The sequence below is a fragment of the Lissotriton helveticus genome, chromosome 5_1, assembly GCF_964261635.1.
Source record: "Lissotriton helveticus chromosome 5_1, aLisHel1.1, whole genome shotgun sequence".
Taxonomy (NCBI): Eukaryota; Metazoa; Chordata; class Amphibia; order Caudata; family Salamandridae; genus Lissotriton; species Lissotriton helveticus.
Window position 1 is genome coordinate 1,400,133,604 of NC_136065.1, and position 23,018 is coordinate 1,400,156,621.

The 23,018-nt window shown below is 44.5% G+C and overlaps 1 protein-coding gene across 1 annotated transcript in view; it reads left to right on the forward strand.

The window, feature by feature from the left end:
* Nucleotides 1-23,018, forward strand: part of SIKE1 (suppressor of IKBKE 1) — a 166,630-nt gene that overhangs the window by 6,424 nt on the left and 137,188 nt on the right. Inside the window, exon 2 of the mRNA XM_078644370.1 lies at nt 18,888-19,048. Within this exon, the coding sequence (XP_078500496.1) occupies nt 18,890-19,048 (159 nt within the window). The 5' untranslated portion in view covers nt 18,888-18,889. The remainder of the gene's footprint in view (nt 1-18,887; nt 19,049-23,018) is intronic.

Consider the following 23,018-nt stretch of genomic DNA (forward strand, 5'->3'; position numbering starts at 1 on the left):
ATCCCCAATCGGACGGGTGCCCCCAGAATATGGCGGGAACTTGAAAAAGCGCAGCTTCTTCTTAAACATCTTGACCTTGACCGGGTGTAATATGCTATGATTGCCTCGAGCACAAATTTTGCCTCCGGAGTAACCACTGTGGCCTCCATAGTAAAATCCAGTCTGGAGTTGTGAAGGCGATACACACCAGACCCTCTACTGAGGCCCGCTCGGACATGGAGATAGCATTGGTCTTCTAGGCCTTCTAGGGTTCCTTGTGCTCCACTTTTTATGACCCCAGTGGGGACCCTTCATGCTATCTTCGCAAGGCCGCCTTTACCTCCTTTCCCAATTTAGAAGATGAGGTTCTGGAATAACCCATACAAATAGTAGAGGTGATCTCCGATTGCGGGCGCCTGAAGCCGAGGCCAAATGGTTTTAGTGCTCTATTCTATAAGGTCTTCTGCCATGAGCTAGCCTCTTTGCTTACCTGTCTCTATAACTCCTTTGCCTATTCCGGCTCCCTCACCGACTCCATGCAAGCCAAGGATCTGCCCTCTGTGGGTCATATGGACCCATATCTCTCTTGAACATAGATGTAAGCTTGTTCACCAGTATCTCAGAACACCGACTGAACTCACTCATGCCACGCCCGATAGAGCCCGATTAGGCGGGATTCATACCTGCGCACCAGTGGGGCAATAACAGCAAACACCTTCTGCACATCCGATCTAAAATCCATAGGTCACGTAAGGAGGCACTGCTACTTTCCATTGATGCCAAGAAAGCTTTTGATCGTTTTCACTGGCCCTCCCTTTTGGGAATACTGATGGAAATTCGGCCTTGTTGAGAAATTCTGCAGATGGGTCTGATGCATCCACAGTGCCCCGCTGGTTTCAGTGAGGCTTAGTGGTTTTTCGTTCCCTACCTTTCCAATAAAACGGGGCACACACCTCTGTTAACCCTCTCCTTTTCGCTCTATACATGGAGCCTCTGGTGTAATGACTAAGAGACAATCTAGCCATCGCCCGGATTCCCTTTGGAGGAGATAAGCACCTCGTCAGCCTCTACGCTCATTCTCATTCTGTCAGTCACTGAGCCGATGTCCTTGCTTCCTGCTCTGGTCGCAGAGCTCCAGGTCTTCGGGGAGACCTTGAAATTCAAAGTAAATCTAATCGAATTCCAGATTTTGAACCTCTTAAGTCACCCCACCTCCAAAAAGTGTCCTGCACACCATGTTTTCTTTTGAGCAGGCAAGTGACTCCTTGCCCTACTTGGGTATTAGGGTGGCGCGGACTCTCTCCAAGACTTCAACTTCCAATTACTCTGCTCTTACCTCTCAGGTACGCAGGGATCTGTCTGCATGGATTCGCCTCTTTTGGATGGGGAGGATAGTGACAATTAAAATTACCATTCTACAGCATACAATTTAGCTGTTCTTGAGACTACTGCTGATCCCTCCACCCAATGCCCTTTGTTCCCTTCAATTGGACATTAACAGATTCCTATGGGACGTTAGAAAACCTCTCCTCCATCAACAAGTGCTGAAGTACAAGGGAGGATTAGCAGCCCCTTTCCTACTCCGCTACTACCAAGCCTCTGAACTCCAATTTTTGGTAGAGTGAAACCACCACATCTCTGAAAAACATTGGTCCTTTATGGATCAAGCAGTCGCTAGTTCCATGATACGGAAAGAAGTCTGGTTACCACCTAAACATAGGGCTTGGGGCCTCTACTCCTCACCAGTGACGAGCTCTAGACTCAAAGTGTGGGACTCTGTGGTGCTCAGGGTAGGTTTCACAACCTTGCCCTTCCTGATGAACCCGATATTGACTAACTTAGACTTCGCCCTGGTGATTGAACTAGAGATGTTTCTGCGATGGCATGATTGGGGCTGCAATCGCATGGGATGCCTCTTTGGTCTACATGGCTTATTCCCTTTGACTTACCAGTTCAAAGCTGATTATTCTTTGGCAGACTCCAACTGCATACAATATTTACAACTGCAACACTGGGTGATGACTCCAGAGAACAGGCATGGGGCAGGGCGATCCCTTACTCCTTTTGAGAAGTGGATACTTGTTAAAACTGATGATAAACACCCCCTAAAAGAATTCTATGCCTTGTTTAGCAGGGAGTCTTCACCGGCAAGGTCCAAGGGGCAGACAAGATGGGAGGGCGAGTTGGGAAGAGCCCTTACTACCCAGGAGTGGGAGTATATTTTCTACAGAGCACATCACATGGCGCATAACATGCCCAGAATTTAAACTGCGTGAAAAATTGTCTCTTATTTGTATCTGACTCCTGCTCCACTCCACACATTGAACACAGGGCGCTCAAATGAAGGCTGGCAGGGATACTGGGCGGATACTTCACCTTCTATGGAATTGTCCAAAACTCATTCAATACTTGGATCAAGTACTACCTGACATCGACTCCACCTTTAATACTTCCATCCAAAGGCTCCCATCAATCACTATTCACGGACTCCCAACCCCCCTGACCTATCCCCTATGCTTCAACCGAGGAAGCCAAATGGCCTTAGTTGTGGGGGCGGCTCAGCAGGCGAATCTATCACTTTGGGTTACTGACAAGACTCCCGATCACACCTCCTGGCTACACAAGTTGTGGTTCATCCTGGGGATGGAGAAACTGTCCTTCTCAGTGCACTTGAGTTGCACCTCTAATCTTGATAAATGGGCCCCCTTTATTCATATTCTTTCATCTGAGTTTCGAGAGCTGACATGTCCGACCAACTATGGCTGCTCTGCTTGTTCCACAAGAGGCCCCTGTTAAAGAGTAGGTACTATCAGGTATTCTGCTGTCTCCCCTTCCTAACCTGAACTAAATTGTGAGGCCAACACTATCCACCATATAACTGCTGTAGTATGGAGAACTAGGGGGTGGATTGATGGGTTGTTTTTGTTTATTTAAAATGGCCTGATTTACGCTGCAGACCCAAGGGTTGAAGGCGAAAAGCGGTATCACAAGTGCTATGTGTTTTACTGACCGCTGCCACCCTTTGGTTGTAGGCGAACAGCTGTGAATTGTCCTTGATGGGCTTTAATAAACATAATTGTTCCATAAAAATCTATCAGCATACTTTGCCAATATTGATCACCAAGCCCTCTGAAGACTTCATGACTGTATATACATTTCTCACACCGCATCGCTGATTTGAGCTATTTGACCACCGGCAATGTTTCCATGAAATCCACCAGGTACCCTCAATCACCTCCTTTTGCCATTTACCTTCTGCATCTGCCTGTCCCTTCTCACCTCTGTAATATTCTACATGCAATCCTGGTGGACCTACTTGCCCAATGCAGACACTGATACATGAATGATGGTCAACCAGCAGTGGCTTTCAACAGGTGCAGCTGCAAAGCCGAGATTGCACAGGGCCTGGTGCATGTGTATTCAAAACCTTTTCAAAGAGGTTGGTACATAAGTGCCGATCAGAACTTAATTACTTAATAAGCGGCTAGGCTGCTCCAAAAAATATAACACTGACCTACTAAGTAATGGCTACTTCCCAATACTTGGAAAATCAAAGAATCAACACAAACCGCATGTTTCCAAGAAACAACAGCATGGTTTTCAGGTTGCTGAAGTGGAATATCACATAACTGAGAAAGGCGTTATAACTCACATATTCATTGACCCTCTTATGCCTTCCAGTCGGTGACTTAATTAAGCACTTGCTCCTGAGACCTACCTGTAACCCACATGTGACTCATACCTAAGCTGTACATGTTCTGTGAGTGATAAAAGCTTGAATTCTCCAACTTGATTATGTTCACTATGAGCACTATTGAGGAACACTTGTAGAATATTTGTTGAAGTGCACTTAAGTCCTTTACTTTCTTGAATGCACAAACTCGCTTCTACCCAACATGTATTTCTTACAGACCAATATTCCTCCACTTCTTTGGAGCTGAATGAATACAGTGTGGTTCCAAAATATTTTATTTGAGTCGTCACCAGTCAGAATACGAATACACGGCCATAGAGTGGGACCATCAATCATTAATCACCGGGAAAGCTGAACGCTCCGTCACTGCACGTCTGTATTGTGTGTCTACTCTGGCTACCTTTTGACTTCCCTTTTATTATTCTACCCCGCTTGATCTTCATGATTGCTTTGTAAATGATGCAGCTGGTACCGCAGTGAACGGACTATTGGACTTACTGTCTTCTATGAGAGAGGGAAACTTGCTCAACTACTGCCAGGCTGTAACATTTCTGTGAGGAAGCGAAGCTTTCACTTCTGCTGTCCAAGCTGTACCTGTCTTTGATAGAGGAAGACTTGCACAGTTTCTACCCAATGTGTACCTGTGTGTAAGAAGGACTGTTTCCACTGATATTGCCCCGTCTTCTGGAACAACCAAAAATGTTTTGAAAGCACTGACATTGGGTAGTTTCTATGATTCATACCCAGGACAATCAGAGGCTTTTGTGGGACCCATGGCTTCCCAACTGGACCTGGACGTTGTGGCCTCTAGACAAATCTTTCAGCAGTGATGTGTCTCCAAGACCACTTGGCTTCACTTCAGCTGCAATGCAGTACTATTCTCCGGCAACACAATGACACTTATGGTTGTAACGTTTTAGTGTAGTTCAGGAACCACACAGAGCGATGAGGAACCCCCCTTGTCTCAGCATAGATCATTCCTGGCATCACTTTCTAGGGCAGTCCATTTTCTCTCTGTGTTCTGCTCACTGGGACCACCCTGGACTTCTTCTCTTGTACAATCTCTCCTCCTTCAGGGCCACAAACTCTGGTCTGCCTGCAGTCCTTTAAGTACTCTGCTGAGCACTCCCTTCCTTGATCATAAAGAACCTGAAACTGGAACAGAGTTGGGTGGTTTGGGACCCACTTAAAGGCATATTTTGTAGACCGGGGATATGGTTTCAGAACCAATTTGGGTTGGTTCTTTTGAAAATCTCATCTTTAGACAAATAGACAGCAGTGTCATTGAGATGGGCTTTACCTTTACACTGTGTTAAGTTAGCATGAGCCTATTAGAAGTTTAAACGCCATTTTCCTCTCTGCTGCTTTTGCACACGGCACACAATATTATAAATTTTTAGAGACTAGCAGAATATTTTGTTTCACACGAGAATAATATGTTTTCCTATAGTATCAGCCCTGCTTGGTAAGCTATGTCTGAACAGTGAGTGCTGAGGCCTTCAAGGTTATTTCAACACAGTGGTTGTTGTTCGGTCTGATCAGCGCACGTCCTAGACATAACACATATGCAGCTGTGGCCACCTCTGATTTTGGCGCGTTTAATAATGCACTGCGCAGAGCATGCACAGACAGTTTGGAGAACATTCGCATGCAGAGAGCTGGCGTAGAAAATGATGTGATCCCGTTCTACTAGGACCAGAGGTATGGGGTCGCCCTTGTAAACCCAAAGAGACCTTCTGTAAATATAATATAATATACTAGCAAGGGAGGGTAAGACTGAGGTGCCATTTAGCCTTCTTCCCTTTAGCATTTTAACATGCTTTCTCCCTTTGTATTTTATGTAATAGTAACTATGCTGATAACCTTGTTGCTCATACTATGTTTGCTTGTATTAGCTAAGATGCTGCGCTTGAGAACACAATAACATTACTTGAATAAACATATGATCCAAACAATATGTTTTCAGTGAAATAAATTCTGTTTGTTTTAATCTTTTTTCTTATTCATTTGGACACTTCTATTTCAAAATGATCTCACAATATATTGTACAAATATTAAAAACCTGGAGTGCACAACAAATATCAAATACAGTGATAACAAAATTTGTTAAATATTTACAGTGTAATACAACTTGTTCACCATTCAATCTCCACTCATACAACACTCAATCCACTACAGATAGACAAACTCACAACAAAACATAAATGATTCGAAACGTTACTGGATACACTCTCCAGTAACACAAGCCAATTGTTTTTTTGTCTATACAAATATTTCTACGTTAGAGATTCAATTACAAATTTTTTAGGCTATAAACGGGGTCTACGCGTTTCGAACTACCATTCTTGCGTAGTTCTCTTCAGGACCAATCTTGCGCTCGACAAGACAAGCTAGAAGGGTTGTAATCCCAATTTGGGAATCCCAGTGCGCTCACAGATAAGCCTGGCTCGCCTGTCTGTTTGGGGCGAGGCAGGCGTGTTGTATTCAAAAAGCGTTTCCGTTCGTTTGGCAATTATATTCTTAGCCGCTTGGATAATCGGTGGCTCACTCGCGTCTGAAGCACCCGGCGTCTGAACGCTGCATCGATTTGCAGGCACTTCAGACGCCGGGTGCTTCAGACGCGAGTGAGCCACCGATTATCCAAGCGGCTAAGAATATAATTGCCAAACGAACGGAAACGCTTTTTGAATACAACACGCCTGCCTCGCCCCAAACAGACAGGCGAGCCAGGCTTATCTGTGAGCGCACTGGGATTCCCAAATTGGGATTACAACCCTTCTAGCTTGTCTTGTCGAGCGCAAGATTGGTCCTGAAGAGAACTACGCAAGAATGGTAGTTCGAAACGCGTAGACCCCGTTTATAGCCTAAAAAATTTGTAATTGAATCTCTAACGTAGAAATATTTGTATAGACAAAAAAACAATTGGCTTGTGTTACTGGAGAGTGTATCCAGTAACGTTTCGAATCATTTATGTTTTGTTGTGAGTTTGTCTATCTGTAGTGGATTGAGTGTTGTATGAGTGGAGATTGAATGGTGAACAAGTTGTATTACACTGTAAATATTTAACAAATTTTGTTATCACTGTATTTGATATTTGTTGTGCACTCCAGGTTTTTAATATTTGTACAATATATTGTGAGATCATTTTGAAATAGAAGTGTCCAAATGAATAAGAAAAAAGATTAAAACAAACAGAATTTATTTCACTGAAAACATATTGTTTGGATCATATGTTTATTCAAGTAATGTTATTTTGAAAAAGTGGTGGCATTTGCAACTGTTTTGTTTCTTATACAAGTGTGGCAAGCAATGCCTGTGGGAGCCCATACCCAGTGGTTTTGTGTTCAGCGCTTGAGAACACGGCATTAGAAATAAATATTTCAAACTTGCACTTGTCTTCATTTACTCTTTGTTTTGGACTGGTATGATAGTATAACAAAAGAGTGTTCATGTGTTCCACGTTACCTGAGGTGTTCCAAGTCCATGTGCTGGGTTGTCTAAACATTGGGGGTATGGAAGAACCAATGAGACACTGATTGCTAGTCTGGTAGGGGATTTTGGATACTAAGGGGAGTTTTGGTACACCCTAATTCACTGAGGTTCCAAGTCTCTATGCACATTTCTGTGTAGGACCAGAATCCCTGCGACAGCAGCAACTGGCAATGTAACTGGTTGTAGGCAGGAGTATCCAAACCAACATTAAACGTGATTTTGCTGCACCTGGTGGCCATCACCTTTCACATAACAGCAGAACTTTACACAGGTGTAGTCCTTAGTCTGAATTCTATTTAATGAAAAAATGTCTGATCACACTACAGATTCACAAAACAGGATATGCTGCTACTGCTACCTAATATGATACACCCAAGGCATGGACGGACATTAGTCTACTGATTATTATGAGGGCATGCTTTGTTTGCTCTTCCTGGTCACAAGAAAGGTCTGGATCTTGCATTACCAAAGACTGATCTAGACCTCTGTGCAAATGCTAGGTTAGCGAGACACCTGAAGCAAATTGTCAGAATACCAGTTCCACATGCAGTAATGTATTCAGGGCAGGGGAATATGCTGGTGTACCATGTAGGGGATATTCCTGTTGCAACACGGATCGTGTATAGGTGTGGGAGGAAAACAACTTAGCACTAGTAAGTCTATTTTTGGGCAGACCTCTGCCTAATCTTCGTTTGTCTTTGTGACCTACAGCACAGTGTCTTTGGAGCTAGAAATCAAAATCACCATTGAAGTCCCTAAAATTAGTAGAACAGGGGGTATGGCTCAGCCAGGCATGCAGTACCAGTGATTTTCTGTTCCATGATAAGCATTAAAAGATAGAGAAGTTGCCTAATATCGAACCAGACCTACAGTATTGTACTAGCATAGCACCGGTATGACGTAGAAACTACCTAATGTCAGTGAAGAGCTCTCAAGGAATGATGCAGCAGTGTTTTAAGAGGGGTGAAGAAGATAGTGGGTGATTTCTAAAAGGGTTGTGGGCAAAGAAGCGTAACTATAACATCCTTTCCAATAAGTGTGGCCTATTTAATTAATGGTGTAGCTGAAAGCATATGAACTAAGATACTGCCTTCACATAGCATGTCACCTGACCAGTGTTTGGGCCTTTCTGTGAGTTTTATTGCCTTCAAGCATATTTCAAAATAAGGAACGAATGCCTGAAACAAGCCAGGTCTATGACCTTTTCTAATGCTTGTTACTAGCATAAGATAAATGTGTAAAAGCAGTGATTTTGCTATAAATAATTATAATTGAAAATGTTCAATTGTGAAAATATGAGGCTGTGAATTAAACCTTTATTAAGGTATGTTGAATGGTTAGTGATATTCAGTCTCTCAGTCACTCTTGTTCTCCCCTGTTCGCCCCCTTTTCTTCTGCTGTCTCTTGCTGCTCTATGTGTGTGTGCCCTTTTAGGTCGAGCCTAGCACAGCACGCATGCGCTGCTCTAGGAGAAGGCCTCTTGGAATCATTTCAAGCTTTCTGCAAACTTGGGCGTGAGATTTATGATTTTCCAAACATGCTATTGGCCTTACGCGTATAGCTTTCAAAAATGAAAGCACGCAATTGGCCAAATGTGGGTGCATGTCCCACCTTTTCTTAAAATGTTTACTCCCACAGCATTTAGCTGCCGGGAGCAAGCAGAGGCACGCAGCCTGCCATCTGTTGTGGAACATGTTTAATTTCAAGACCATGCAGCTTTCTTTACAAGGCGCGTCCCCTCCACCCCGGCCAAGGGACAGACCCCAACGCCACAAGAGTGCGTGCTTCTTTTCCAGCAATCGCATTCATGACAATAAGATACTGTTAGAATTGGGGGTCTCTAGTTGGCACAGGTAGGTACTTGTGACCAATAGGGACCCTCTCTTCTAGTCAGGATAAGGGGATTACACTCCTAAAATAACCCCTGCTCACCCCCTTGGTAGCTTGGCACGAGCAGCAAGGCTTTATCTCAGAGGTGTTGTAAGTTAAGCATTTGTGATCACATACAGTGACCCAGTGACAACAATACAAATGGACACCACACAAGGTTTTATATAAAAAAATAAGTATATTTTATATAGAGTTACCACAAGACCAATAAACGACAAAAATAATCCACAGTACTATTAGATTTCAAGAGTTCTGGTTAAGAGGCTTAGTTCAAGGTTCTGTGCGAGTCGGTAGCCCGGTCTAGCTACAGCGTTAACACAGTGTCTAGCAAATCCAGTGGACCGCGTCAGTACGTGCCCACTCAAATGTCAACCGACTCAGTCACAGTACCTTTTACTTGAGGCGGCCAGCACGGATGTGCGAGCTGGTTCCGGTGTTCGTCGCGGTGCATGACGCGTTGTCCCTCGATGCGGTGCAGGCAGCGGCCCGTTGACAGAGTCGGTGGATCCAAGGAGTGCGTTGCAGGACGAGACGGTGCTTCGATGCGGTGCTTGCAGCTTGCGGTGCGGCGACAGAGCCGGAGTTCGGGAGCTGGCATCGTTCAGTCCGGACAACGGTGCGAGTCAGCCGGTGCGTCGCAAAGCGGTGCCCAACTCCGGTGCGTTCACGGGACTCGGAGTCAGCAGCAGCGACCGCGTCGGTCAGACCAGTACAAGTCGGTGTAGCGAGGCGTTGCACGTCGCGGTGTCCACCAGTCGCGGTGCAGGCAACGGCTCGGTGACGGCGTCAGGACGGAGTCGGTGAGCTCAGAGCTTGCGTTGTTCAAGGCGGACGTTGCTTGATGCGGTGCCTACAGGACACCGGGCTGGTCGTGATAGTCGGTCACAGCTCCCTGCTACTGAAAAGTGGAAGGGAGAGATGGGGCCCGGAAGCAAGAGGATTTAGAGACCACAGTCTTCATCCCCCCTGGTGATATGGATGCAAGAGTTTTGCTTGTCCACTGATCATGGAAGATCCCACTTGTGCTCCATCAGTTAGAGCATGCGTCTACTATCAGGTGTTGAAGAGTTTGTGCTCAGAAGCAGAAGGCTTTTTAGGTTTTGCATGTACAGTGCTTGCAAAATGTCTTGTAATGAAAAAAGGTGTGTAATGATTAAAAGGAGCTTAGTGCCCGCCCATTACTTCCCTTTAATAACTATTGGTTGACTCCAATGTTGCTCTCGTTTCCTTGCCTCTTAAGGGACAGCACCACCTCTTTGCCTTCAGCTTCCTCCTGGAGCTTCATGCGTGTCCCTCCTGTGTTGCCTGGACCAATTACTGCTTCCTGTCTGTGCGCGCACCTGCAGAGGTACTTTAAACATTGTATTTTAAAGTGCCACGCCATCAGAGTCCATTGTTTTACATGCTGTCTCTGCCCGCCCAATGCCCCTGCCTGCTGCTTGCCCTATTTCCCCCCCACCACCTCCTGCCCATCGCTGCCTGCCCTCACTCACATCATTGCTTGCTCCGTCTACATATTCCCCTTCCATGTCACTGCTTTTCCCTTCTATGCTTGCCTCCCCCATAGCCGCCTCCAATTGTCCTTTATTGCTTGTTACTATCTCAAAAAATCTGTGTGTTAATGCACTTTCTTCATTTTTAAGTGCTTTAGGTAACTGTGTTGGTTAACTGTAGAGCGATATGCTCTTACTTTCGTCCAAATCTGTTCAGAAGAGGTTTGACATTTTGTGAGCAAACTCATGACTAGGGGTACTTGAAGTTCAAGCAGATGCAGGAGACGGTCCTTGGTCGCCCCGCCCCGTTTCTGTTCGAGTTGACTTGAAGGTCAGAGTCCGTGGCGGCCAGTAGGGATCGGAGGTATGGGGGTTAGGACGCGGGGGAAGCGGATATAAAAATATTTAAAATAAAAAGGTACCTTCTTTCCGCTTCCTTGCTGCGTTTCTCCTCCATAGTCCTCCCTCTCTGCTTCACACCCAGGCTCCCAGTCAGCCAATCACAATGTTGCCTTAGCAGCATTTTGATTAGTCTGAGCACCGTGTTTCGGCACTTACGCTGACAGGGAGCCTGGGCATGTTCTCCATGCAGGCTGTACTGTAACCTGCATGGAGAACATGCAAAATGCGCAAGACTGTTTTGGGCAGCCCTAGAGGGTTGGCCAAGCAGTCATTGAACACTTAGAAAGGTGTTACCACTACTCCCCTGCCCCACTGCCTCACGCAAAGCTGCAGAAGTAGAAGAAGAGAAAATGATAATAACGCAAGTTATTATAATTGTATTTTCCCTTTGTTTTACTGCAAAAAAGCAGTAGGGCAATGCTCCTCCACCCTAGCGAAGTATCCACCACTGGTCAGAGGAGTCGTCTCCGTTTTCTTTGGGTTTCCGTTGTTAGTTTTCAGTGGAAGATGGGTCTGTCCATCTTTAGAGATTTACGTCAGTTTCCACGCCGGTGTTGTGCGTTGTGTTTTCTTCCCATGTGTGTTTTTTAAGAGTAATGAGCATGGGGTAGAAAATGCCTTTTTAACACCATCTGTAAACCCATTATGCTTTACAGTTAATGAGGTTGTAAGGGGGATTCAGGGTCTAACTAGCAATAAGGCCCCGGGCCCGGATGGTTTACCACCGGACCTGTTTAAGTCTAGTATCCCCTTTTGGGCTCCCGTCCTCACGGCGGTAATAAATGCAGCAGTTATAACGGGGTGCCCAAATACGTGGGGTCTATCGACCATAGTCCCCGTTTTTAGGTTTCGCGTTAGCGAAAGACCTATTGCTGCCTAGTCAGCGCTGAAGGGACCACAGGCCGGGGCACGAGCGCCGATTGCATCTCGTGGACGCGCACGCATGCCCAGCCGTGCACATCTTTTGCTCTACATTCCACAATCACAGCGTCAGCCTCTCTCATTCACGCGCGCACACACAGCTACACTCACGGAAGCATGCACACACACACACACACACACAGGTAGACACGCACACACAGACACACACCCCCACGACTAAGCCCCACTTACCTTATCGCATCAGCAGCCTCAGCCGCAACTCCTGACTTCTGCTGCCACCGCTCCTCTGGGCCGGCCATCCACTCCGTGGGCGCATAAGAGGAAGTCCCGCCCTACGACAGCCGTGAGCGTGCACATCCCGACACCGGAAGTTCGGGAGAGTGCACGGTCACGTTGTATTTTTAGCAGACTTTTGCTTTTCTTCTTTGCCGCTTCTCACGCCCTGTCTTCTCGCTATCTGGCCGGTGCTTGCAGGAGGCTGCTGTAGCCCGAGGGGACTCTCCTCACACATCCCTGTGTTGACATAGTTCCTGCGCAGTGCGCGAGCTGAAACGCCGCATGCTTAGGGACTGCTGTGCTCGCGCTGAACCTCGGGAGACCCCAGGACTGCCGCTTCTCGCCTTCATTCTTCTATGGAAAACCGCTGAAAACTATGGGTTCCCCTGGAAAGCAGGTACAGCTATAACCAAAAATACATTCATATTCCGAAATAGTTTCCTACTTTGAAATCTTATAAACGCGTCTTGCGAAGCGGTTTCCTGGAGCAGAGAAAATGTTTTTAGCAAGTCCTTTCCGCTGTGGTTTCTTTTGAGACAAAATCCTAAAAATGTGAGAAATGCGAGTAATGCATATAGAAGAAAAACATGACTATTTATTTATCTGGACAATTTCAGCTGGGAAATAATCTGTTTTATATACCGGGTGTGCTGCACAGAAATACTGCTCTGTACTTACGTTGTTTTGAATGAACTTTCATTGTAGTTCTAAACTCTAGCATTACTAAATGACTTTTATTGCAGGCAAATTCAGGGACGAGTTTAGCTTAATTCAATGTTGGTAATTCAGATTCCAGCACTATTGCAATTAAATAGAAATAAATGAAATGTGGTTTCATTGGTCACTAGATTATATTTATTCTTGATCACGATAAATGGGAAAAGTTGCTATCAGAAAGGCAGTTTTGTAACTTTCAAAAATAGAATTAGTGCACGTGCAATTGCATCATTTTTTCCACACTCTCGAAGCACATGTAAAATGTGTCCAGGTGAAACCAGGACACTTCACGAAGAGCAGGTGAGTTACAGCGTGCGTTTAGTTTTGCTTAATGCTAATTTTATAAATTGCATAGACCACGAAACCACACACGAGCCAACTTGCTTAACACAGTCCGTTTTTGAGCTGAAGAACTGAACAAGCATTTACAATGCAACGGTTTCGCCTTTGGAAAAGTTAGAGCTATTAGCAATGTAAATGACAATGCCATTTATTTATCTGTTTTCAAAACCAACACATAAATACAAATTTTGTCATTTACAATGCCAATAGCTCAAACTTTTCCAAAGGCGAAACCTTTGCATTGTAAATGCTTGTTAAAAAGGGCGACCGCAGCAGTCCATTATGTTACAGGCCGATTTCTTTAATAAATTCAGTAGTTAAAGTGGTAGGGGGGGTAATTCTTAATAGGCTATCTACATGGGCTAAAGACAATAATATTCTATCACCTATACAATATGGGTTCAGACCCGGCCACTCGACTATCACACAATGTCTGAACCTATATTTGATTTTAAGTAAATATACCCTGGCTAGACAAGGAACTGTCTACATGGCATTTATGGACCTGTCGTCCGCTTTCGATTGCGTGGACAGAAGCTTATTATGGGCTACCTTGTTGAGAATGGGTGTAGAGAGGAATCTTGTCAACTTCCTAGCCGACTTGCATTCGGATACAAAAGCTAACGTCCGTTACACCCAAGACCTTAAAGTAACGGACGAATTTAGAATAAATCGGGGAGTTCGACAAGGCTGCATTTTGGCCCCATTTCTCTTTAACCTGTATATAAACGAACTGGAGGAATTTCTTTTAAATACTGAAGCAGACTACCCCCTTGTTGAACGCAAGGGGGTGCCTGTGCTACTCTACGCAGACGATGCGGTTCTTATATCTAGGACAGCAATCGGTCTCCAAAAATTACTAAATTCCTCCTTTAAGTTTATGGAGTCACGTGGCCTTAGCATAAACAACTCCAAGTCCTATGTCATGAAAACAGGAAAGGGTACCCGGAAAACTGACTCCTTTAGCATAAACGGGGAGAAAATCCCTTCAACTAACTCTTTCTCATACCTTGGGGTCCTCTTAGACTACAAATTAACGTGGGGCCCCGCAGTGTCCAAAAAGAAGGGAGAAACAACAAGGGTAAATGCGGCCATTCTTGGCTTTGGAAAAAAAATTGGCAACTGCCCTACGGCCGCACTGCTCACACTATACCAGGCAAAAAGTGTTGCTGTTGCCTGCTATGGTAGCGAGCTCTGGGGCTATCGTAAGATAAAAGACCTAGAGGTTGCAGAAAATAACGTCCTGAAAAAGATACTGAGGCTGCCAAGGGGTACTGGGAATTACTCTGTACACGAGGAGTTGGGGGTCCCATATCTAAGTGACAGAATAGCAGTGAACCCGGTTTTGTGTTGGCTGAATTGTTGGCTTAATACCGACATTCCACTCACACATGCCTTACTGAAAGAGGCCTTATTGTTAGACGGTAGGTTTAAAATTCCGTGGGTAAAATATATAAAGGATTGTTTGTCGGCAATTGGCCGTTCTGACTTTTTTTATGCTCCCAACCTGATTACAAAACCTGATGTCGTTTCGGTAAAAAACGCCATATTATTGGTAAGATGTACTGACAGAGAAGAGGTTGAGATACAGAAGGATAGTGTTAGGAAACACCTATTACTTAAAACCTGTCCACAAACGGAGCCTTATTTGACATGGCCTATGACCAGTTATGAACGGTTTTTGCTAATAAGGTTCCGCTTCGATCCATATCATCTTCTACTGGCGGTACCAAGTGGGGCTCAACGGGGTGAAGTGTTGCCAGCTTGTGGCTGCGACGGTAAGTCTCCTCAAGACCTGGCACACTTTCTTTTTATTTGCCCTTATTATTCTATCCCACGGAAATTATACCTTAAACCGTGTCTTAAAAAACTGAACTTTTTTCAAATCAAGCCCGCACTTTACTACCTACAACTACTGAATTGTGACTGTACCTTATTTGTCTGTAACTTTTTAAAAAAAAGCCATTTGTTTTAGGAAAAGTATGGACGGATAATTATGCTGTGACTGTTTCAGGTGCTTTTTAAACAATATAGTAATTTATGTTTTTTAACCTTATATTGCTCATGCTTATAGTGCCCGCTGTACCTTCTTTTTCTTGTACTGTATACTGTGTCCTTTACTTGCCACATGAAATGTATTGTCTGGAATGTTTTTAAAATGTGTACTTATGAATTGTACTTTTATGATTGTAATTTTTACAATCGAATAAAGATTTTTGATTTGATTTGATTCCCATGTGTCGGGCTATATACGAACCTCTACACATACAATCAAGTCAGTTTCGGCTTGGCAATGGAAAAATTTGAAAAACCATGGCTACTGGCACTGGTCTACAGCACAGAGCAGAAACTTGCATGAGGAATGGTGGCAATGAGTCGCCTCCTCTAGCTGTACTTATTGTGGTTTTTATAGTGCGGACTGTTTTTTTTTTTTTTTTTTACCTGCCTTAGACGTAATTGATTTGCATCTTGTGTGTTGTTGAAGTTAGCAGCTCTGTTTATTGAGTGATGGTGGAGTTTATTTTCTGCCCCAGGCCCACTACTGGCCATTGCATCTGAGACTACAAGCACATACAAGCAGAGTTGTATTCTATTGGATCTGATCCAAACACTCTTTGTGTGCATGAGCCTCCTGAACTTCAGGCACTTTGCAATGTTTTAGTGAGATTGACCATTGAGTGTTGTGTAGACCGTGTTGCCAGTTTTTAAATCTGCTTATTTTACTAGCATAGACACGCAGCGTGCTAGGCAATGTAGGTAGCATAGTTGCCACACCTTGCTATGAGAAGAGATAAGTGAATTATACCGGTTTGTTTCAGAATAGTATCTGTCCTCTTAAATTGTGGCAAGTCAAATAACCGCTCTTCTAAAGCAGTGTATATGCCTTGGAGTTGTAAGGCATGTTATTTATTTTGCATTTCTAATACAGTATGGGATGCAGAACTATATATACCAGAATGCAAAGGGGAACTGGAAACTACACCCTCAACGCGGTCTCTTGGTTCATTTACTACACCCTTAACCTGCTCTCTGTTTCGTTTTGCACTCTTCTCTGAACTCATTCTGATGGGCCAGCCATTGAATCAACTCGCACCATGAGTCAGGAGTTCATATTTTGTCGGTTTATGTGCAATTTAAAAATGTTTTATTAGTTAGGTTTCTTTTGTAAATGAGAAAAAGCATTGACAAAGCCAAGAGGTTTCACCTATGCAAGATCTGTTGGCTTTTTCGATGCTTTTAAGACATATTACACAACAGCCCTGGCGGTTGTGCAGTATGGCTTAACATTTTTAAAAAAAGCTATAGGAATGGTGGCCAGTTTCTTGGCAAGCTGCACCTGATTTCCAGTTCACATTTGAATGCAGGATTGCTCCTCTCCCTACCCACACTTCCTGTGTGACCTTCTGACTGCAGCAGCACACAGTGTAGTAAAGCAGTAAATACCTTCCGAGACTGTCTGCCAACGTTCAGCGAAAATACTGTATTTGTTTGATATTTCTCTTCTCAGGGCGACCATAAAGCTTTCCACCTCTTATGCCTCACTTTAACAACATAAACCGTAAAAACAACGTGCTATGGCGCAGCTACTATTTACTGCGTAATGACACCTTTTTGTTTACTTTAAGCCATGTTGCATTGCAGCCCGCCATGCTGTGCAACATTATGAAAAAACATCGTCAAGGGCCAAAATGTATCGCATAGGCGAAACCTATTAACTTTGCCAATGTTTGTTAAGTACCCCGGGACACCGCTTCTAGTTGCGGTAGCAAGATTGTCGTAAACTATAGGTCAAGGAGTAGTAATAGACCATACTTTCTCTCTTGCCTCTTTTTAAGAGGGACAAGACTTAAAGCTAACTATATTTACTCTCCCCTTACTATCAGACAGGCACCAGGAGGTTGAAGAGAGAAAGTCAAATTAGTAAGTGGAGGCAGTAGTGTGGTCCCAGGCAAGTATTCTCTTTGCTTTAGTTATCTTAGGAGGGCCAGGTTTGGCAGCATTCTCAGTAGACCCTGTTGTGGGAGGATTGCTCTGTAGCTGTAGAAGAGTGAGATATAGAGCTCCTGAACCAGACTGGCTTCCTCAAGATAAGGTGCTTTTTGAGGAATGGCTACATGGAAAAGGGAATGAGGTGCATGCAATCTTGAAAGCGAATACATATATACATCATATCTCCTCCCAGCAGAACAAAGGGTATCTAAGGGACTGAGAACAAGAACTGAGCCAGCAGCATTCTCTCTAAGACTGTAAAAATAGAATACTGAGGACTCGTTAGTTGACTAACAGCACAGCAGACTGCTCGGGTGTGGTGGTGAAGGCACATTATTTTATGTTTTTTGGAAATGTCCCTCACTTATATTAAATATAGGCATAATGTACTGGGAATGACAAGTGTGATGTTGGACGTTGTTTTAACTCAAGATTTCAAAGTGGTTCTGCTGAGTCTGCCAGTGGCTGGTTGCTTTGGGGCAGGAATGTTAGAAAGATTGGCATGAGTTTCTTGCATGTCTAACTGCTGAAGTCATTGAATTCACCTGCTCACCGATATGGGACAAGTTGTTCCAAGGTCATGAGGCTTCATTTTCTCTCCATTTGTTAAAAAACTAATTTAACTGCAGAGCTAGAAAAATCATAACAATTTTACCAGACCTGCAGGTCAAGTAACATAAATAATCTACTCGACCTAACATTAATGTACTTGACCCGTGAACTGGTCTCAAATTGTGTGAACCTAGGCAAAAATGTTGTCTTATTGAGCCGCCTTTTTCTTTATCACATAAGGGAGCACCTTCAAATATGCAAGTTCACTATTTCTGCTGTACAAAAAAACGTTTTATTTACTAGACTAAATGTTTGCTCCATGTATAACAACACTTTATTCCTGACTTGCCTTTTAGTTCACTAATAGTATTGTTATCTTTGCAAGAGCAATAATAATTCCCAGTTCATGTTTAAAAACGAAGTTTTCATAAATAATTACCAAAGCATGATGTGGTAGTGCATTGCCATTTACAGATAGCATATTTTCCATTGAAGTGGGCACAAAACGTTCCCACTAACATGTAGTTTTACTGATAATAGTGCATAAACAATTTTTGGAAATTTGGGTTTCAGTAAAAATATTTAAAATGTGCACATCACCAAGTAAAGTGTTATTACTTGTTTTGATCCTATTAAAATATTTTTTTCACCACAGGATTTCCAAAATTGGTCTTCATAACTAGTGACATATATTTTGACCTGTCTCTGAAAGCCAGCAAATGTGACAAGAGAATACGATTTAATGGTATTTGTATTGCTCTTTCACTTTGTGAACAATAAAGATGCATGTAATTCTTGTTATCTTGTCAGATTTGCTCTGCATTCAGAAACAGACATCAAAAGTCAGTTTCTCTTCCCTGGAGTTTGAGTGTTCTCAACTCAAAGGGCAAGAAGCCCCTAAAAATAGCTCCTCTTTAAAAAAAATCTTGCTCCACAGTGCCAGTGGATTTTTCGAGCCCTGTAACCTAAAATGAGCACCATGCCTAAAATTTGTGAAAGGAATCTCTGCCATGACCTCATTGATTAAGAAGAAACAACTGCTACACACTGGTATTTGGGTGCTCAAGAAACCATAACAAGAATTGTTGCTGAAAGCTTTAACGTTTAGCTGTCTTCTCCAAACTGTTACTGAAACATATGTTGGTTGTACTTACATACCCATTGCTGTTTATCTGCAGCCATGACCTGCACAATAGAAAAGATCTTGGCTGATGCAAAGACACTACTCGAAAGATTGAAAGATCATGATAATGCGGCCGAGTCGCTCATTGATCAGTCTACGGTTTTACATCAGAGGATGGAAGCTAAGAAGGATGTTGGGACTAACATGTCTGAAAAGGTAACCATATGTACTCTTTTCTGTTTAATTGTTCATGTTGTATATGCACTTAAGGAAGAAATGCGCCTTATTTTGCACCCAGGAAACTTTATTGAGGGTTCAGGTTCTAATTCATTGTGACTGATATTGAGAGTTTGGCAGTTGGTGAGCTTGGCAAGAATATGCCAACACTATATTTTTGTGTTTCTATGACACACTACCATGCACTTGGTGAACTTGTAAGGTGAACATTATAAATGGTGGCAGCAGTGTGCTAGATTTCAGATTAAGCATGAGGTATTTTGCCAAGTCTGTCACATGAAGCCACGCTTTAATCCAAAGCAAAACCTGTGGGCTGAGCTAGTAACTGGGGGCCATATGGCCATTAAGTTTGCAGGCTAAATATGGGTAGGATAGCTGTATTAAGGCTTTAATGGTTAGCCTGTGTTGGTTAAGGGCCATCTTACTGCTTGCTATCACAACCATACATTCTCATCCATTCCCTAGAGTCTCACTGCAGAAATATAATTTTTGTGTATTATTTTACTTATTCACAATTTAAAACGCACCAATAGAAAGATGTTGATGGAAAATCAAGGAATTAACAAGTGATACAGTAAGATTATAGTGTTAATTTAGTGTGTCTGTGTTAGCTAGGGAAAGACGAAAAGGGGTAGGGTAGTTAAAACAGGGAAGTGCTGTAAGAATGTAGTCTACTTTGTGGGGGAGTACTGGTGGATAGAGTTCAGGACACCTGACTGTATTTTAAATGCAGCAGTCACCTCATTAAAGTGCTTAGAGGACTTCACTGGCTCCAACTTGATGCATTTATTGCAGTCAACACCTGATGCATCTCTTACAAGGGTTTTACTTTCCCAAACAACAAAAGTTAATTTCCTGTATGTACACATGACATTACACAGCTCTAGAAGGCAGGTGCATCAAGATTCTTAGGGAAAATCCACCCCTTTTCCAACACCATCACTCCCAGCTCCAAAACTATTCTGATCCCTCATCATTTCCAGTATTCTTATTTACGCTTTTCTCTGTCTGTATCTGTGAGAAGTTGGCCTGATATATGATGCTCACTAGTTCTAGTGATCACCTTGTATCAGTCCAAACAACCCTTATGGTGATTGGTTGTAAGTCAACCTTATAGACCAGCTATCCTAATGGTAGCATGGACAAAGCAGTCTTAGGCTAAACTCTTTTGGCATGTGAAGCCAGCTGTTTTACCACAATATAACCCCTTGAATACCAGATGAAAGGACACCACACAGGTTGTTATGAAAATAAACAGTATATTTATTAATAACAACACCTCTGAACTCTTTATGAGGTCAGAGGGCTAAGCACATGACCATCTCTTACGAAAAATACTACAAGTTGCACAAAATTACAATGGTGCCCTAGGGGCACGACAAACCATATACTAAGTAAGTGGAATGTGAGAGTCGATAAAAGGAATAGAGCTGTCCAGAGGCTGTAGGATCGATGGGACCACGCTACACTAACTTCAGGTAAGTAATAGGAGGCCCACGGAACGCGTGTGCAGAGTGTGAACTCACACGCGAGATGCGTAACAACGTCTATGGACAGTACAGTTCAAGTAGGACAGTTAGACTACCCTTGAGCACCGAAATGCTCTCGTTACCTCTCCCACGGGCTGCGGTGCATAGGTGCCAAAGTGTTTCGGGTTCTCGCGTTGAAGTCAATGGAGCCTGAAAGAAAAGATGCTGCAGGCGACCAGGAGGAAGATGTCCGGTGCAATCCAAGGGTGGATTGGTGAAGAAGAGGACCTGAAAGCAGAGGGGACAGTGTTCAAAGTCACTAGCCAGTGACCGGTGTGGAACCAGGAAGGAACCAGGTGCTGTTGTCGCGATCAGGTGAAGAGTGGACGCTTGACTCTGCAGCCACGTGGACCAGGAGGTGTCTTCGACGACCAGGAAGGAGGCACGAGCTGTCCCACGCAGGCTCTCGCTGTCGGCGGTGTCGGATCCGGGATTGGACTCAACAGGCCTTGGCAAAGGCAACCCACGCGGTGAAGGGAAAAGACGTCTGGTGCGGACTAGGAGAGTCCGGGGTGCCCCTCTTTTGGAAGGGAGCAAGGGCCAGTCTGGAGAAACCAGACCAGCAGTGAAGATTCAAAGGTTCGTCGTCTAGGGGGCCACTAGCCAGCCGGCAAGTGACCAGACAACGCGTCGAGCAGCAAACAAGCAGAAGGGCCCCACGCAGATCTCGTGGAAGCTGGAGGGCTGATCTTCGGTGCAGGGGCTGCTCGGGGTTGGGGCTTCTCAGTCCCCAAAGCACTTGGTCGAGTTTACCTCGGGAGTCGTGCTGGAAGCGAAGTGCAGTTTCTTTCAAGATGGCCGGTCCCACGTGTCTCGTCGCACCCACGGGTCTCAGCTTTGCTGCAGATGTGAGTTGAGGTCGGAGAGGTCTGGGAATCCGGGTCTCGTCGGGCTCTGAAGTCTGGATCCTCGAGGGAAGACGACAAAGTGAAGCTGCTGGACGCTTGATGGTGCCTGCAGTTGCAGGGTGGACACTCCTTGTCCACAAGGGAGATTCTTCAGTCTTCTGTGGAGCAGAACATCGAAGGCCAGAGTTTCTTCTTGTTGAATAGTTCAGGATAATCTAATTTGGAATGGGACCAGCTCCTACCTTTATTCTCCTAAAGGGGGCTGCACTACTGACTAGGTCCCTTCCCTGGGTGGGACCAGGAAGGGGGGTGGCTACACCCCCTATCCTTTGTCCGTTTTCCCGCCAGAGCTGGGGCTGGGATGCCCCAGCAGCTGGTTTGAACCGGTGTATGCACAGGGCACCTTGTGTGCCCCAGGCATGTCTCATTCCTTTCAGGCCTCCCTACCTCAATACACAAAATCCTGTCTGGGGTGGTGCTAGCACCTCCCAAGGCAGGAAACCCTTTGTCCAAGCCACCCTCGCTGAAAGGACTCCCAGCAGCAGGAGGTCAGACTTGTGTCTGTGGTGGCAGCATCCATTTTGTGATGCTAAGGCTCGAGTTAACTTTAACCGGGGTTCACAGTTACATACATGTCGTGTACCTCTAGAAGGGTGGAATGCTACCCCCGTCGCCAGAATTGGCGAGGGGGTAGTATTCCAAATCGTATGACACCTTACTCGACATGTTTTGATAATGTTACACCAGAGTTAGCATTTAACCGCGAGGTTGATAATGCACTTTAGAGTATATGGTATAGCGTTATCATGGAACAGCTATTAGGACAAGCTGCAAATGGGCCCAGCTCATGCCAGAGCACCATCTCACATAATTCCAAGCACTCTGCCTTCAGGATTGATCAGGCCTTCCATAGGAGTGACTGATAGGACTATATGTGTCCATTTTAGGGTTAGATATAGGTACACTATATCTACAGCAAAGGGTGTTTACACCACCTTGCCCCAGCTGTCATGCAGCCAGTTGTGTCAGATTTAGATGGCCAGCCAGGGGTGGCATAATACATGCTTCAGCCCCTGGTAGGCCCTGGGTACACCTATGCCCTGGATACCTGAGGTACACTGTACAGGGACTGATAAGGTGGCCCAGTACCAATTGGTAAATGCACCTAAGGTACATGGAGTCCATTTTAACAGAGAGAGCAGGAAGCCTGGGGTCCTGAATAGCAGGATCCCAGGCCAACTAAGTCAAAAACCAGCAAAACACTAGGCAAAAAGTTGGGGGTAACCATAGTCCGATATCCACCTTCCTACATAATCCCCCCCAAACGAAAGGAGATAAGGCTATCCTTGACCAGGTAAGCCTATATTGCCTGAGTGGCCATATGAGGAGGTGCATGCACTGGCATGGTTACCCCCTATCTCATGGTCCACTAAGCAATCCCTCACCCTAAGGGTATCTGAGGGTCTCCACCATAGGGAATCTCTACCTGTGGTGTGTTTTGGCAAAGTAAAAGGCTGGTGCTGGGATGGAGTACTGAAGTGAGGCTCCACTAAGGTTGGGCTCAACTTCCTC